A 14102-nucleotide genomic window follows, 5' to 3' on the forward strand; every position below is an offset into this window, starting at 1 on the left:
GATAAGGACTGGAGGGATTAATCTTTTTACATAGAAGTAATTTACAAAGCTGTTTTAACCTTCTACCACCAGTTGATTTTAAAAACATTTTATTTCCCTTCTGAAATACCCTTTAACAACCCAACTGCACCCTGTGATCACATATTTATGTTTTATTTTGCATTAATATTTTCGGAGTTTCTGAATCAAATACCAGTTTTCCATAGAGTTATGGGTTCGGCAGTGAATAGTCATCTTGGAACTATTTTAATATTTTATGTAGAGGGACCCCTTCGTTGTTGGACTCCCTCCACAGCCTTTATATTAGGATTTTTTTTTATAGAACAGCTGACACGATAGGGGATAAGTGTCTGATCACCTGTAGGGTCCCCAGTTCTTGCACTGAACTTGCCATACTCCAGAGCGTTTCGACCTGTAACCCCTCCCCCTAACCTTGGAGACAGACAGCCTGCTCAGTGATTGGCTGAGCGGGTCATCATTCTTACCCCAAGCCGGGCCCTGTACAGGATATGGTGGGGGTCCTAGTGGTCAGACCCCCTGTGATTTATCACTAATCCTCTATCCTGTGGAAAGGGGATACGTTTTGTTCCCCCGGAGGACCCCTATCATTAAAATAAAAGGAAACTGACCTTTTAAAGAAATTTTAATAAAAATGAAAACGTTTCAACTGGTGCCAGGAAGTTAAACAGATTTGTAAATTATTTCTATAAAAAAAAAAAATCTTAATCCTTCCAGTACTTATTAGCTGCTGAATACTACAGAGGAAATTCTTTTATTTTTGGAACACAGCGCTCTCTGCTGACATCATGACCACAGTGCTCTCTGCTGACATCATGACCACAGTGCTCTCTGCTGACACCTCTGTCCATTTTAAGAACTGTCCAGAGTAGGAGAAAATCCCCATAGAAAACATATGCTGCTCTGGACAGTTCCTAAAATGGACAGCAGATGTCAGCAGAGAGCACTGTGCTCGTGATGTCAGCAGAGAGCTCTGTGTTCCAAAAAGAAAATAATTTCCTCTGTAGTATTCAGCAGCTAATAAGTATTGGAAGGATTAAGATTTTTTAATAGAAGCAATTTACAAATCTGTTTAACTTTCTGGCACCAGTTGATTAAAAAAAAAAAATAATGTTTTCCGCCGGAGTACCCCTTTAAGGACATTTTTATTTTAATTTCTTTAAAAGGTCAGTTTCCTTTTATTTTAATTATAGGGGTCCTCCGGGGGAACAAAACGTATCTCCTTTCCACAGGACCGCTGGGTGTGGGATTTTGGGGGATGCCACGCCCCACATTACATCACACCACGCCCCCTCAATGCAATATATGGGAGGGGGCGTGGCGGAAGCCACGCCCCCTCCCATATTTTGCATTGAGGGGGTGTGGTGCGATGTCACGAGGGGCGTGGCGACTAAGCCCCCCCCCCCCCCCAAAGCCCACACCCAGTATTTAGAACTAAATATTTCGAACGCTGGAGCATTTGAGTACCCCTTTAGGGTCTATTCACACGTATAGTATTCGGCGCAGATTTGATGCGTAGGATTTGAAGCTGTGCTCAATCAGTTTACATAGAAATCTGCAGCAGAAATTCCTACGCATCAAATCTGCGCAGAATACTGTACGTGTGAATAGACCATAAAGATGTATTCTAGCTTTTTACGTATTATCCCCTATCCACAGGATAAAGGGGATTAGTGATCCCGGGGGTCCGACCACTGGGACCCCCCTACGCATATAATTCCCGCATATATTTTTAGATTTATGTCTTATTTATATTTTTATAATTTTTCTTATTCTTTAAGGAGGCCATATCAAACATGCCGATCCTTCCTTGTCAGCCCGAGGCCTGCTCTGTACCGGGGGTATGTAGCATATGTCAGTCAATCCTTACCCAGACTCCTCGGCCTGTCCTCATACCTTCTGAAGTTTCGGCATCTACCTTTCCAGCCAATTCGGCAGTGGATAGGATCATACATGGCTCCATTAATCCTCAGCTCATTCAAGGTAAGAGAAAAAAGAACTAAGGCTGCGTTCACACGGCCATCTAGACCCGTCCCGGTCTTCTCCCGTCAAAATTAAAAACGGACTTAAAAATAAAAAAAACGGACAATAACGGATGCAAACGGATGTTATCCGTTTGGTTTATTTGGATCCGTTTTTGTTCAGTTAATAAAACGGAGCATGCTCAAAAGTAAAATCGGATCAAAAAACGGATTGGAAATACGGATGCAAACGGATGACATTAAAGGCTCATCTGTTTTCCATAGACTTCAATGTTAAATTTCCTGCATCCGTTTTTTTCTTCTGTTTTTTGGACAGAAGCAAAAATACTGCATGTGCCATTTGCCGTAAAAAAACGAAACGGAAATGTGTGCAGACGGGTACAAACGGATTGTAAAAAAAAAAAAAAAAAAAAAATCCCATTGACATGAATGGGATTTTTTTTAAACCGTTTTGAATCCGTTTACAGCCTGCAAAAAAAGGAAACAAAGCGGGGATAAAAAAAAAAAACGGGGACAGAGGGCCGTGTGAACTGGGTGGGCTGGGTTCACACCACATTTTTGCAGTACAGTTCCCGTATCAGGTTTTGATGAAAAACGGATTCCTCAAAACCGGACTAAACTGTATCAAGACGTGTGTACAAATTTTTATCCGTATACGGTTTGAAAAATGATGTCCAGTTGCATCAGTTTTTTAAAGAAAAAACTGTATACGTTTTTAACTTTTCACTCCATTATGAATAAAGTTTCTCTTGTTTGATTGAAATTCCAAGAAAAACTGTGCAAAGTCAAAAACCGTATGGTGCAAACCGGATGGAACCTTACACATACGGTTCTGTACGGTTCCCATTGACTCACATGTTAAAAAAAACGTATACGGTTTTTCACCCGGACCAAAAACCGTGGTAGGGGGCATTCACACCACATTTTTGCAATACCGTTCTCGTATCAGGTTTTTGATAAAAAACTGATTCCTCTAAACCTGACTATACTGTATCAAAATGTGTGTACAAATTTTTATCCATATATGGTTTGAAAAATGATGTCCGGGTGCATTTGTTTTTTTAAGAAAAAACTGTATACATTTTTAACTTTTCACTCCATTATGAATAAAGTTTCACCTGTTTGAATGAAATCCCCCCCCCAAAAAAAAAAACTGTGCAAAGTAAAAAAACGTATGGTGAAAACCGGATGGAACCGTACGCACATACAGTTCTGTACGGTTCCCATTGACTCCCATGTAAAAAAAAAAAAAAAAAACTTTTGGTAGGGGACACGTTTTTGAAATACAGTTCCGGTATCAGGTTTTTGATGAAAAACGGATTCCTCAAAACCAGACTAAACTGAATCAAAACATGTGTACATATTTTAACTCGTATACAGTTAAAAACCGTATACGGTTTGAAAAATGATGTCCGGGTGCATCCGTTTTTTAAGAAAAAACTGTATACGTTTCTAACTTTTCACTCCATTATGAATAAAGTTTCACCTGTTTTAATGAAATTCCCCCCACCAAAAAAACTGTGCAAATTAAAAAAACGTATGGTGATGGAACCGTATGCACATACGGTTCTGTACGGTTCCCATTGACTCCCATGTAAAAAATACAGTTTTTCCCCCCCGACCAAAAACTGTGGTAGGCTATGGTTTTGGGTACGGGAAAAAAAACTGGACAAAACCGTACAGGACGCAAAACGGATGCAACGTTTGGCATACGATTTTTAATGGAGAGTCAGTGCATAGGATTTTCAATACGGTTCCGTACGGTTTTCATAGTGAAAACGTATACGGGAACTGTATTGCAAAAAACGTGGTGTGAATGCTCCCGTAGGCCATGGTTTTCTGTCCGAAAAAAAAGTAAAAAAAACGTTTGGTTTGAAAAATGGAGCCAACTGCATACATTATGGTGCATACAGTTTTTTGAACGGGAAGTCTATGTGCGCAGTTTACTGTACGGTTGCATACGTTTTAGTTTTTTTTATGAAACCGTATAGCAAAATCGTGGTGTGAACTAAAGATGAGTGAACTTACAGTAAATTTGATTCGTTACAAACTTCTCGGCTCGGCAGTAGATGACTTTTCCTGCATAAATTAGTTCAGCTTTCCGGTGCTCCCGTGGGCTGGAAAAGGTGGATACAGTCCTAGGAGACTCTTTCCTATGAATGTATCCACCTTTTCCAGCCCACCAGCCCACCAGAAAGCTGAACTAATTTATGCAGGATAGGTCATCAACTGCCGAGCCGAGAAGTTTGTGACGAATCGAATTTACTGTAACTTCGCTCATCTCTAGTGTGAACCCACCCTAAGGGGGAGATTTATCAAAACCTGTCCAGAGGAAAAGAAGCTGAGTTGCCCATAGCAACCAATCAGATCGCTTCTTTCATTTTTAAAGAGGCCCTATGAAAAATGAAAGAAGAAATCTGATTGGTTGCTATGGGCAACTCGGCAACTTTTCCTCAGGACAGGTTTTGATAAATCTCCCCCTATGGGGGAGATTTATCAAAACCTGTCCAGAGGAAAAGTTGCTGAGTTGCCCATAGCAACCAATCAGATCGCTGCTTTCATTTTTCAGAGGCCTTTTCAAAAGTGAAAGCAGCGATCTGATTGGTTGCTATGGGCAACTCGGCTTCTTTTCCTCTGGACAGGTTTTGATGAGTCCCCATTTGTGAGTCATTTATGTCTTTCGGCTATGTGTACGTTTATGATCATCAACGCCGTGACTCAGATGAACTCGTTCCAAATCTGTCCCTCAAGCTGTCAGTCGGATGTTGTCCCCGTATGAACTCTGCCATTTATTTAGGTCTGACGTCTGGGATCCGTACGCTCGGCGAGGAAGGATTTTTTATTTTTTTTTGCATCAGGATTTTGTGGTGGAAATAAAATACTTAGATATTTCCCCACAAAACCATGTCTGCCCCAATGATGATGAGGTGAAGCGGATTTCAAGCCAAATTCTCACTTTGATGTGAACAATTGCGTACAATGTGTGATGGATGCAAATAGTTAAAGACGACTGAGGAACATTTTTACCGTACATTAAAGCATTGAAAAACGTGGCCTATAAGGGTGTGCCATCTGCGGAGATCAGAAGTTAGCAGAAAAGAGTATTCCGGCATCAACGACAGGTAAAAGGATCCACTTTATTGAAGCATAAAATATGAAATACAAGCTGGGCACAGCAGCCTACGCGTTTCGGACAAGCATGTCCTTAATCATGGCAACGCCATGATTAAGGACATGCTTGTCCGAAACGCGTAGGCTGCTGTGCCCAGCTTGTATTTTATTTTTATGCTTCAATAAAGTGGATCCTTTTACCTTTCATTGGTGCTGCAAATACTCTTTTCTGCTTGTACTCGAGGGGTGGCGCCACCCCACCGCCCGAGTACAACGGAGGTAGTGAGGTTTGGAGCGATCACTTGCTATATGGAAAGAGCCATGAAGGTTGGTTTATCTTGAGTGTGCCAGAACTATAGAAAATAAATATAAATCACAATGTGAGGAAAAACATTTATTATAATAAAGATATGATATAGTCCATAATAACATAACTTAAAGGGGGTACTCGGTGGAAAAAAAAACATATATATATATATATATGTGTATATATCTCAATCACCTGGCTCCAGGAAGTTAAACAGATATGTAAATTACTTCTATTAAAAAAATCTTAAAATCCTACCAGTACTTATCAGCTGCTGGAGTTGAGTTGTTCTTTTCTATCTGACAATAGTGCTCTCTGCTGACACTCTGCTTTATGGAGCCAGTTGATATAAAAATATTTTTTTCACTGGAGTACCCTTTTAAGGGTGAAAAAGGAAGTGGATGGCTGTTACCTTAGACCACGGGTTCCCAACCGGTGCCATGGGAACCCTTTGAGTGTGCCGCAGCAGTCTGGTGAGGAGGATGGCGACACATTAGAATTCTGCTCATTGCCACATGGGTCCTAGTGCCGGTTAGCTGTGTCGTCTCCAGTGACTTCTGGCCTCTAGTGATGCTGCCTGCAGCCACTAGAGGCTGGAGACACCACTTCTTCTGGGACGCACACAATGACAGCTTCGTGCATGTCCCTTAGATAGAGAAGCGGTCAGTCTTAAGTGGCTGCAGGAAGAAGTGATGTTTTTCTTTGTTTTCTCTCTTTAGGGGAGTCTTACCTACAGAGGACAAGCTAACTACAATGGGGCCCTATATACAGGGGATCATACCTACTGGGGGCAAACTACCTACAGGGGAGTCTTCATTACAGGGGGGCAAACTACCTACAGGGGGTCCTATATACAGGGGATCATACCTACTGGGGGCAAACTACCTACAGGGGAGTCTTCATTACAGGGGGGCAAACTACCTACAGGGGGTCCTATATACAGGGGATCATACCTACTGGGGGCAAACTACCTACAGGGGAGTCTTCATTACAGGGGGCAAACTACCCACAGGGGGGTGTTACCTACAGAGGACAAGATAACTACAGTGGGACCCTATATAGAGGGGATCATACCTACGGGGGCAAACTACCTACAGGGGGGTCCTACCTACGGAGGCAAACTACCTAGAGGGGAGTCTTCATTACAGGGGGGCAAACTACCTACAGGGGGTCCTATATACAGGGGATCATACCTACTGGGGGCAAACTATCTACAGGGGAGTCTTCGTTACAGGGGGGCAAACTACCTACAGGGGGGTCTTACCTACAGAGGACAAGCTAACTACAGTGGGACCCTATATAGAGGGGATCATACCTACGGGGGCAAACTACCTACAGGGGGGTCCTACCTACGGGGGCAAACTACCTACAGGGGAGTCTTCATTACAGGGGGGCAAACTACCTACAGGGGGTCCTATATACAGGGGATCATACCTACTGGGGGCAAACTATCTACAGGGGAGTCTTCGTTACAGGGGGTCCTATATACAGGGGATCATACCTACTGGGGGCAAACTACCTACAGGGGAGTCTTCGTTACAGGGGGGCAAACTACCTACAGGAGGGTGTTACCTACAGAGGACAAGATAACTACAGTGGGACCCTATATAGAGGGGATCATACCTACGGGGGCAAACTACCTACGGGGGCAAACTACCTACAGGGGGGTCCTACCTACCGGGGCAAACTACCTACAGGGGAGTCTTCATTACAGGGGGCAAACTACCTACAGGGGAGTTTTCGTTACAGGGGGGCAAACTACCTACAGGGGGGGGGGGATCTTACCTACAGAGGACAAGCTAACTACAATGGGGCCCTATATACTGGGGATCATACCTACGGGGGGGCAAACTACCTACAGGGGGATCATACCTACAGGGGCAAACTACCTACAGGGGAGTCTTCATTACAGGGGGCAAACTACCTACGGGGGGGGGGGGGGGCGTCTTACATACAGAGGACAAGCTAACTACAATGGGGCCCTATATACTGGGGATCATACCTACGGGGGGGCAAACTACCTACAGGGGAGTCTTCATTACAGGGGGCAAACTACCTACAGGGGGTCCTATATACAGGGGATCATACCTACTGTGGGCAAACTACCTACAGGGGAGTCTTCATTACAGGGGGGCAAACTACCTACAGGGGGTCCTATATACAGGGGATCATACCTACTGGGGGCAAACTACAGGGGAGTCTTCATTACAGGGGGGCAAACTACCTACAGGGGGTCCTATATACAGGGGATCATACCTACTGGGGGCAAACTACCTACAGGGGAGTCTTCATTACAGGGGGGCAAACTACTTACAGGGGGTCCTATATACAGGGGATCATACCTACTGGGGGCAAACTACCTACAGGGGAGTCTTCATTACAGGGGGGCAAACTACCTACAGGGGGTCCTATATACAGGGGATCATACCTACTGGGGGCAAACTATCTACAGGGGAGTCTTCATTACAGGGGGGCAAACTACCTACAGGGGAGTCTTCATTACAGGGGGGCAAACTACCTACAGGGGGGTCCTACATACAGAGGACAAGCTAACTACAATGGGACCCTATATACTGGGGATCATACTTACGGGGGGGCAAACTACCTACAGGGGAGTCTTCATTACAGGGGGCAAACTACCTATGGGGGGGGGGGGGCGTCTTACATACAGAGGACAAGCTAACTACAATGGGGCCCTATATACTGGGGATCATACCTACGGGGGGCAAACTACCTACAGGGGGGTCTTCATTACAGGGGGGCAAACTACCCACAGGGGGGTCTTGCATTGAGGGGCAAACTAACTACAGGGGGTCCTACATACAGGGGGTAAACTGCATATGGGGAGGGGGGGGGGAAGTCAGTGTGTCCCGCTGTAAAAAATAAAAAATGTATTTATATATATATATATATATATAAATATATATATATATATATATATATATATATATATATATATATATATATATATATATATAATATTTTTTTTTTTTTTTTTTTTTTTTCGAGGTGTTCCCCCAAGCTGAAAAATGTTGAAGCCCTGCCTTAGACAGTCCAGGGGTTCCATATTGTTCCTTGTACTCCACATGAGTTTATAGTGGTTCGCCCTCACTATGGCAGCCACTTCTGATTTATGGCTTGTGCTTCGTTCCCATATTCACCCAATATCGCACCACATTTCCTCTAGTTTATTTTGTTTTACGCCCAATGAGACCAATCACAGCTGTCAGGGCCTTTTGTGATATGTTAGGGGATTATCAATGTATAGAGGAAATTAACCTAATTTTTTATTTTTTTTTTTAAGGCTGCATTGTTACAAGCACCGAAGGCAGAAATTCTGAGATCACCCAGTACCTGATCCTACAGGAACCTGAGGGCGGTAAGAATCAAAGTATATGCTCTGTGTGCTCTAGTGCTAATATATGAAGGTCCACATTCACTTTGGTTAGGCTAGGTCAGTGTTTCCCAACCAGGGTGCCTCCAGCTGTGGCCAAACTACAACTCCCAGCATGCCCGGACAGCCTTTGGCTGTCCGGGCATGCTGGGAGTTGTAGTTTGGCCACAGCTGGAGGCACCCTGGTTGGAAAACACTGGGCTAGGTTCACAAGGCCGTCCGGCTCTGTCCCATTAACCCCTTCCCGCCCCAGGATGTAGGCATACTTCCAAGTTGCTAGCTTGTTAGCGCAACTGGAAAAATCTGAATCCTACCAGTACTTATCAGCTGCTGAAGTGATTGACTGCTGACACCACTGCTGTGATTGACAGTCGGGTCCTACCGGCGATCTCTTGCAGCACATCGTGCAGAGCAGGAGATCGCTAGGCTCCAGAAAGTTAATTACTTCTATTAAAAAAAATCTTAATCCTACCAGTACTTATCAGCTGCTGAAGTGATTGACTGCTGACACCACTGCTGTGATTGACAGTCGGGTCCTACCGGCGATCTCTTGCAGCACATCGTGCAGAGCAGGAGATCCCTAGGCTCCATAAAGTTAAACAGATTTGTAAATTACTTCTATAAAAAAAAAAAAAATCTTAATCCTACCAGTACTTATCAGCTGCTGAAGTGGAGTTGTTATTTTCTGTATGACCACAGTGCTCTCTGCTGACACCACTGTCTGTCCTAGGAACTGTCCAGAGCAGGAGATGTCTGCTATGGGGATTTGCTCCTACTCTGTGCAGTTCCTGAGACAGACAGAGGTGTCAGCAGAGAGCACAGTTGCCAGACAGAAAAGAACAACTAAACTCCAGCAGCTGATAAGTACTGGTAGGATTTCAATTATTATTATTTTTTTTTTTTATAGAAGTAATTTACAAATCTGTTTAACTTTCTGGAGCCTAGCGATCTTCTGCTCTGTACGATGCGCTGCAAGAGATCGCCGGCAGGACCCGGCTGTCAGTCACAGCCGGGCAATCAATCATGATCACGGCATCCATGGTGTTGACGGGGGGGGGGGGGGGTGCTCCACCCTGTTCACCAACGGCGGTGCCGCGATACGATCACGGGTCGCCGTTGGTTGCTATGGCAGCAGGAGGTCAGATGACGGAAGCTACGGAAGCCTGTGAGATCCAGCCCGAGCGCAGCTCATCAGGTCATACTGTGCTGCAGTACAAATGTATTACAGCATAGTATAACCTGTAAAAAGTAAATAAAATAATTATAAAAGGTTCTTCAATAGAAGGACAAAGTGTAAAAAAATAAAATAAAATAAATGCCCCTTTCCCAATAAAAGTTCTGTATTATCATAAAAAAAAAAAAACACACAAATCATATACATACTAGGTATTGCCTCGTCTGTAATGACGTGTTCTATAAAGCTAGAATGTAAATTATCTCACACGGTGAATGCCGTAAAAAAAGTGAAAAAAAATATATTTTGGAATAAAAAAAGATCATAAGATAGCATGTACAGTACAGAAAAAAATAAGCCCTCACTCGAAAAATAAGAAAGTTACGGCTGTCAGAAAAGAACACAAAAAAGGAAAGAAAAATAATTATTATTAAAAAATATATATAATATTATTATTATTTTTTAATTTTTTCACAGCGCCTACTAGTTTCCCATTGACAGTAAGCCCAGTTGCTGTCGGAGAACGATGGCCATCACATTCCCCCGCTGCTCCCGAATTAGTGTCTGACTTGGAAGCTCTAGAAGGAATGATGGAAGTGGTGGTGGTCCAGCAATACAAATGTAAGATGTGCCAGTACAAGAGTACATCCAAGTCCACTCTCCTCCGCCACGTGAAAGAGCGCCACGTCCACTCAGGTAAAAGCTTTAAATTCGTTTTTAGGGAAAACCTCCGGAAATCACACTACAGCCCCATTCACACTATAGAATTTCCAAACATAGAAATGCAGCAGCCTACCATTATTTTCAATGACGTTCTGCTGCACCGTGCACACTGCAGAATTTCCGCGAGGGAAATTCAAATTGCACATGTTTTCCAAGCGGACTGCATTGCCGGCATTGGGAACATGTCTACCCCAAAGTTTCCCAGGGCCCCCTAGGGGGCCATATCGGTATATATATATATATATATATATATATATATATATATATATATATATATTTTATGTTATGGATTTTCTGTTGGGAAGTCCATAATAAAGGCTGCTGCAGAAAATCTGCAGCAGATATAGTACATGTGAACAATACCCTAATATGGTATATTTAGGTTTACAAATTGCTCCCTGTATGTACAAGACTGGCCACTTCTTATGTAACCTGTATTCTGTTAAAGGAGTAGTGCAGCGAAAAATAACTTATCCCTTATCCCAGTGTTTCCCAACCAGGGTGCCTCCAGATGTTGCAAAACTACAAATCCCAGCAGCATGCCCCCTTTAAGCAGACTGCCGGGGCCCCGTTCAGGAGATCGCGGGGTCCGAGCGCTTGGGACCCGAAGTTATTTTTCACTTCAGAACTCCTTTAAAGAGAAACTTTTTTTTTTTTTAATCAACTGGTTCCAGAAATTTGTAAATTACTTCTATTAAAAAAATCTTAATCCTTCCAGTACTTATTAGCTGCTGAATACTACAGAGGAAATTATTTTCTTTTTGGAACACAGAGCTCTCTGCTGACATCACGAGCACAGTGCTCTCTGCTGACATCTGCTGTCCATTTTAGGAACTGTCCAGAGCAGCATATGTTTTCTATGGGGATTTTCTCCTACTCTGGACAGTTCTTAAAATGGACAGAGGTGTCAGCAGAGAGCACTGTGGTCATGATGTCAGCAGAGAGCTCTGTGTTCCAAAAATAAAAGAATTTCCTCTGTAGTATTCAGCAGCTAATAAGTACTGGAAGGATTAAGATTTTTTTTTTTTTATAGAAATAATTTACAAATCTGTTTAACTTCCTGGCACCAGTTGAAACGTTTTCATTTTTATTAAAATTTCTTTAAAAGGTCAGTTTCCTTTTATTTTAATGATAGGGGTCCTCCGAGGGAACAAAACGTATCCCCTTTCCACAGGATAGAGGATTAATCCTTCCGGATCTTAATAGCTGCTGAATACTACAGAGGAAATGGTTTTCTTTTTGGAACACAGAGCTCTCTGCTGACATCATGACCACAGTGCTCTCTGCTGACATCTCTGTCCATTTTAAGAACTGTCCAGAGTAGGAGAAAATCCCCATAGCAAACATATGCTGCTCTGGACAGTTCCTAAAATGGACAGAGATGTCAGCAGAGAGCACTGTGCTCGTGATTTCAGCAGAGAGCTCTGTGTTCCAAAAAGATAAGCATTTCCTCTGTAGTATTCAGCAGCTAATTAGTACTGGAAGGATTAACATTTTTGAATAGAAGTCATTTACAAATCTGTTTAACTTTCTGGCACCAGTTGATTTAAAAAAAAAAAAATATAAGTTTTCCACCAGAGTACCCCTTTAATGGAGAGAGATGATGGGCTGTCAAAATGATGATGAAAACACTTATATCGTATCCAATTCTAGTGTTCCCCAACCAGGGTGCCTCCAGCTGTTGCAAAACTACAACTTGTAGTTGTAGTTTTGCAACAGCTGGAGGCACCCTGGTTGGGAAACACTGTCCTATCCACAGCATGTGATCACTCTTGTCCCAGTACAGTTTATGTTGCATTGTAACCTGGTAGCACTATATTCTTGGCTGTCATGGGAGAGTATAAATCATGTTACAGTGATCAATGTGGTGCTGCGCTGATGATCCTCAACCACTTAATTTTGTGTACATATGTTTTTCATCATCTTTTTTGCCTTTTTTTCTTTTTTTCAGTCAATAAAGATGAAAAGGCTTTCCGTAAAGTGGTACGGCCTAGAGAAGAGGAGGAAGAAGAGGAAGATGACATAATGGACGCAGGAGCCATAGATGATGCCGACGGTAAGAAAAAAAAAAAAAAATCTTGTGTTGTGCTTTTAAAAGTGTTATCCAGAAATATAAAAAAATATAATATAAATAAAAATATAAATATAAAAAAAAAAAAACATTTCTTTCAAAAACAGCACCACCCCTGTCCTCAGGTTGGGTGTGGTATTACAACTTGGCTCCATTCACTTCACTGAAACTGAGCTGCAATACCACGCACAACCTGAGGACAGTGGTGGCGCTGTTTATCAAACCCTAAATAACCACTTTAATGTTTTGTACATATTTCACCAAAGCCGTAATTCACTTTTGTTATTAAGTAATTCTAGTTAGGGCAAAATTTGTGATATTGTGTCCGTCTACCTGTTATTTTTTTAAATTTTTTATAGATGATAGCGACTATAGTCCAGGAGAGGATGCCACTCGTAGTCACCAGGTTGAATCCGCTACAGGTGTACTGGCAAAAGAGAGACCACGCCGGCGACCTTTGCGTCCATGCAAAATTCCACGTTTGCAAGGTATTGTGAATCTCCTCTTATTATTATTATTATTACTATTATTATTTAATAATAGTAATAATAATATAATAATAAAAAAATTATAATTAAAACAATAAAATAATAATATAATAATAATATGAATAATAGTATTATTATTATTATATTATTATTATTATTTTATTGTTTTAATTATAATGTTTTATTATATTATTATTAATAATAATAGTAATAATAATATAATAAAAAAATTATAATTAAAATAATATAATAATATAATAAAAATAATAATTATAATACAAATAAAAATAATAAAAATACAAATAAAAAATGTTTTTGTTTTATTTTATAATAAATTAATATATTTTTTTATTATGTATTATAATATTTTTTATTTATTTATTTATATATTTTTTTTAAGGCAATGTGTCATCAGTAGCCCTAGCATTAATCTGTAGGTACAGGGTTATAGTGTGGGTGACACGGATAAAAATCATACTTACCGATCCTCTTTGTGGCTCCATTCTTCTGTAATCCCCGGTCTACTGGATATGTTTATGCTTCAGAGCGCCCCACGTGCATGGTGATGTCTGGTGTTATTAAAATCAGTGTGCGCTGGTTTCTTTATGGTCTTCCCCTCTGTACTGAACCTGCTGTGCTGCAGAATAGAGCTCTTGTCTTCAGCATAACAGCTCTTCTTTGCATGCACAGTAGCCGTGGCCACAGCCATTATGCTGGAGCTTAATTCTGCAGCGTAGCAGGCTTGACACAGGAGGAAGCGGCAATGTAATGAAGCCAGTGTGGACAGATCTTCAGAACACCAGACATCATCCTGCACGGGGGGCTTGGGAAGGC

At 41.8% G+C, this 14102-nt stretch overlaps 1 protein-coding gene across 9 annotated transcripts in view; it reads left to right on the forward strand.

Annotated features, from left to right (window-relative positions):
- ZNF335 (zinc finger protein 335) overlaps positions 1-14102 on the forward strand; it is a 346490-nt gene that overhangs the window by 283445 nt on the left and 48943 nt on the right. For all 9 annotated transcript variants that reach the window (XM_056549983.1, XM_056549984.1, XM_056549981.1 and 6 more), the window contains 5 exons: positions 1800-2001; positions 8723-8797; positions 10464-10682; positions 12661-12765; positions 13140-13268. In XM_056549983.1, the coding sequence (XP_056405958.1) occupies positions 1800-2001; positions 8723-8797; positions 10464-10682; positions 12661-12765; positions 13140-13268 (730 nt within the window). The remainder of the gene's footprint in view (positions 1-1799; positions 2002-8722; positions 8798-10463; positions 10683-12660; positions 12766-13139; positions 13269-14102) is intronic.

This window comes from Hyla sarda, chromosome 13 (genome assembly GCF_029499605.1).
Source record: "Hyla sarda isolate aHylSar1 chromosome 13, aHylSar1.hap1, whole genome shotgun sequence".
Lineage (NCBI taxonomy): Eukaryota > Metazoa > Chordata > Amphibia > Anura > Hylidae > Hyla > Hyla sarda.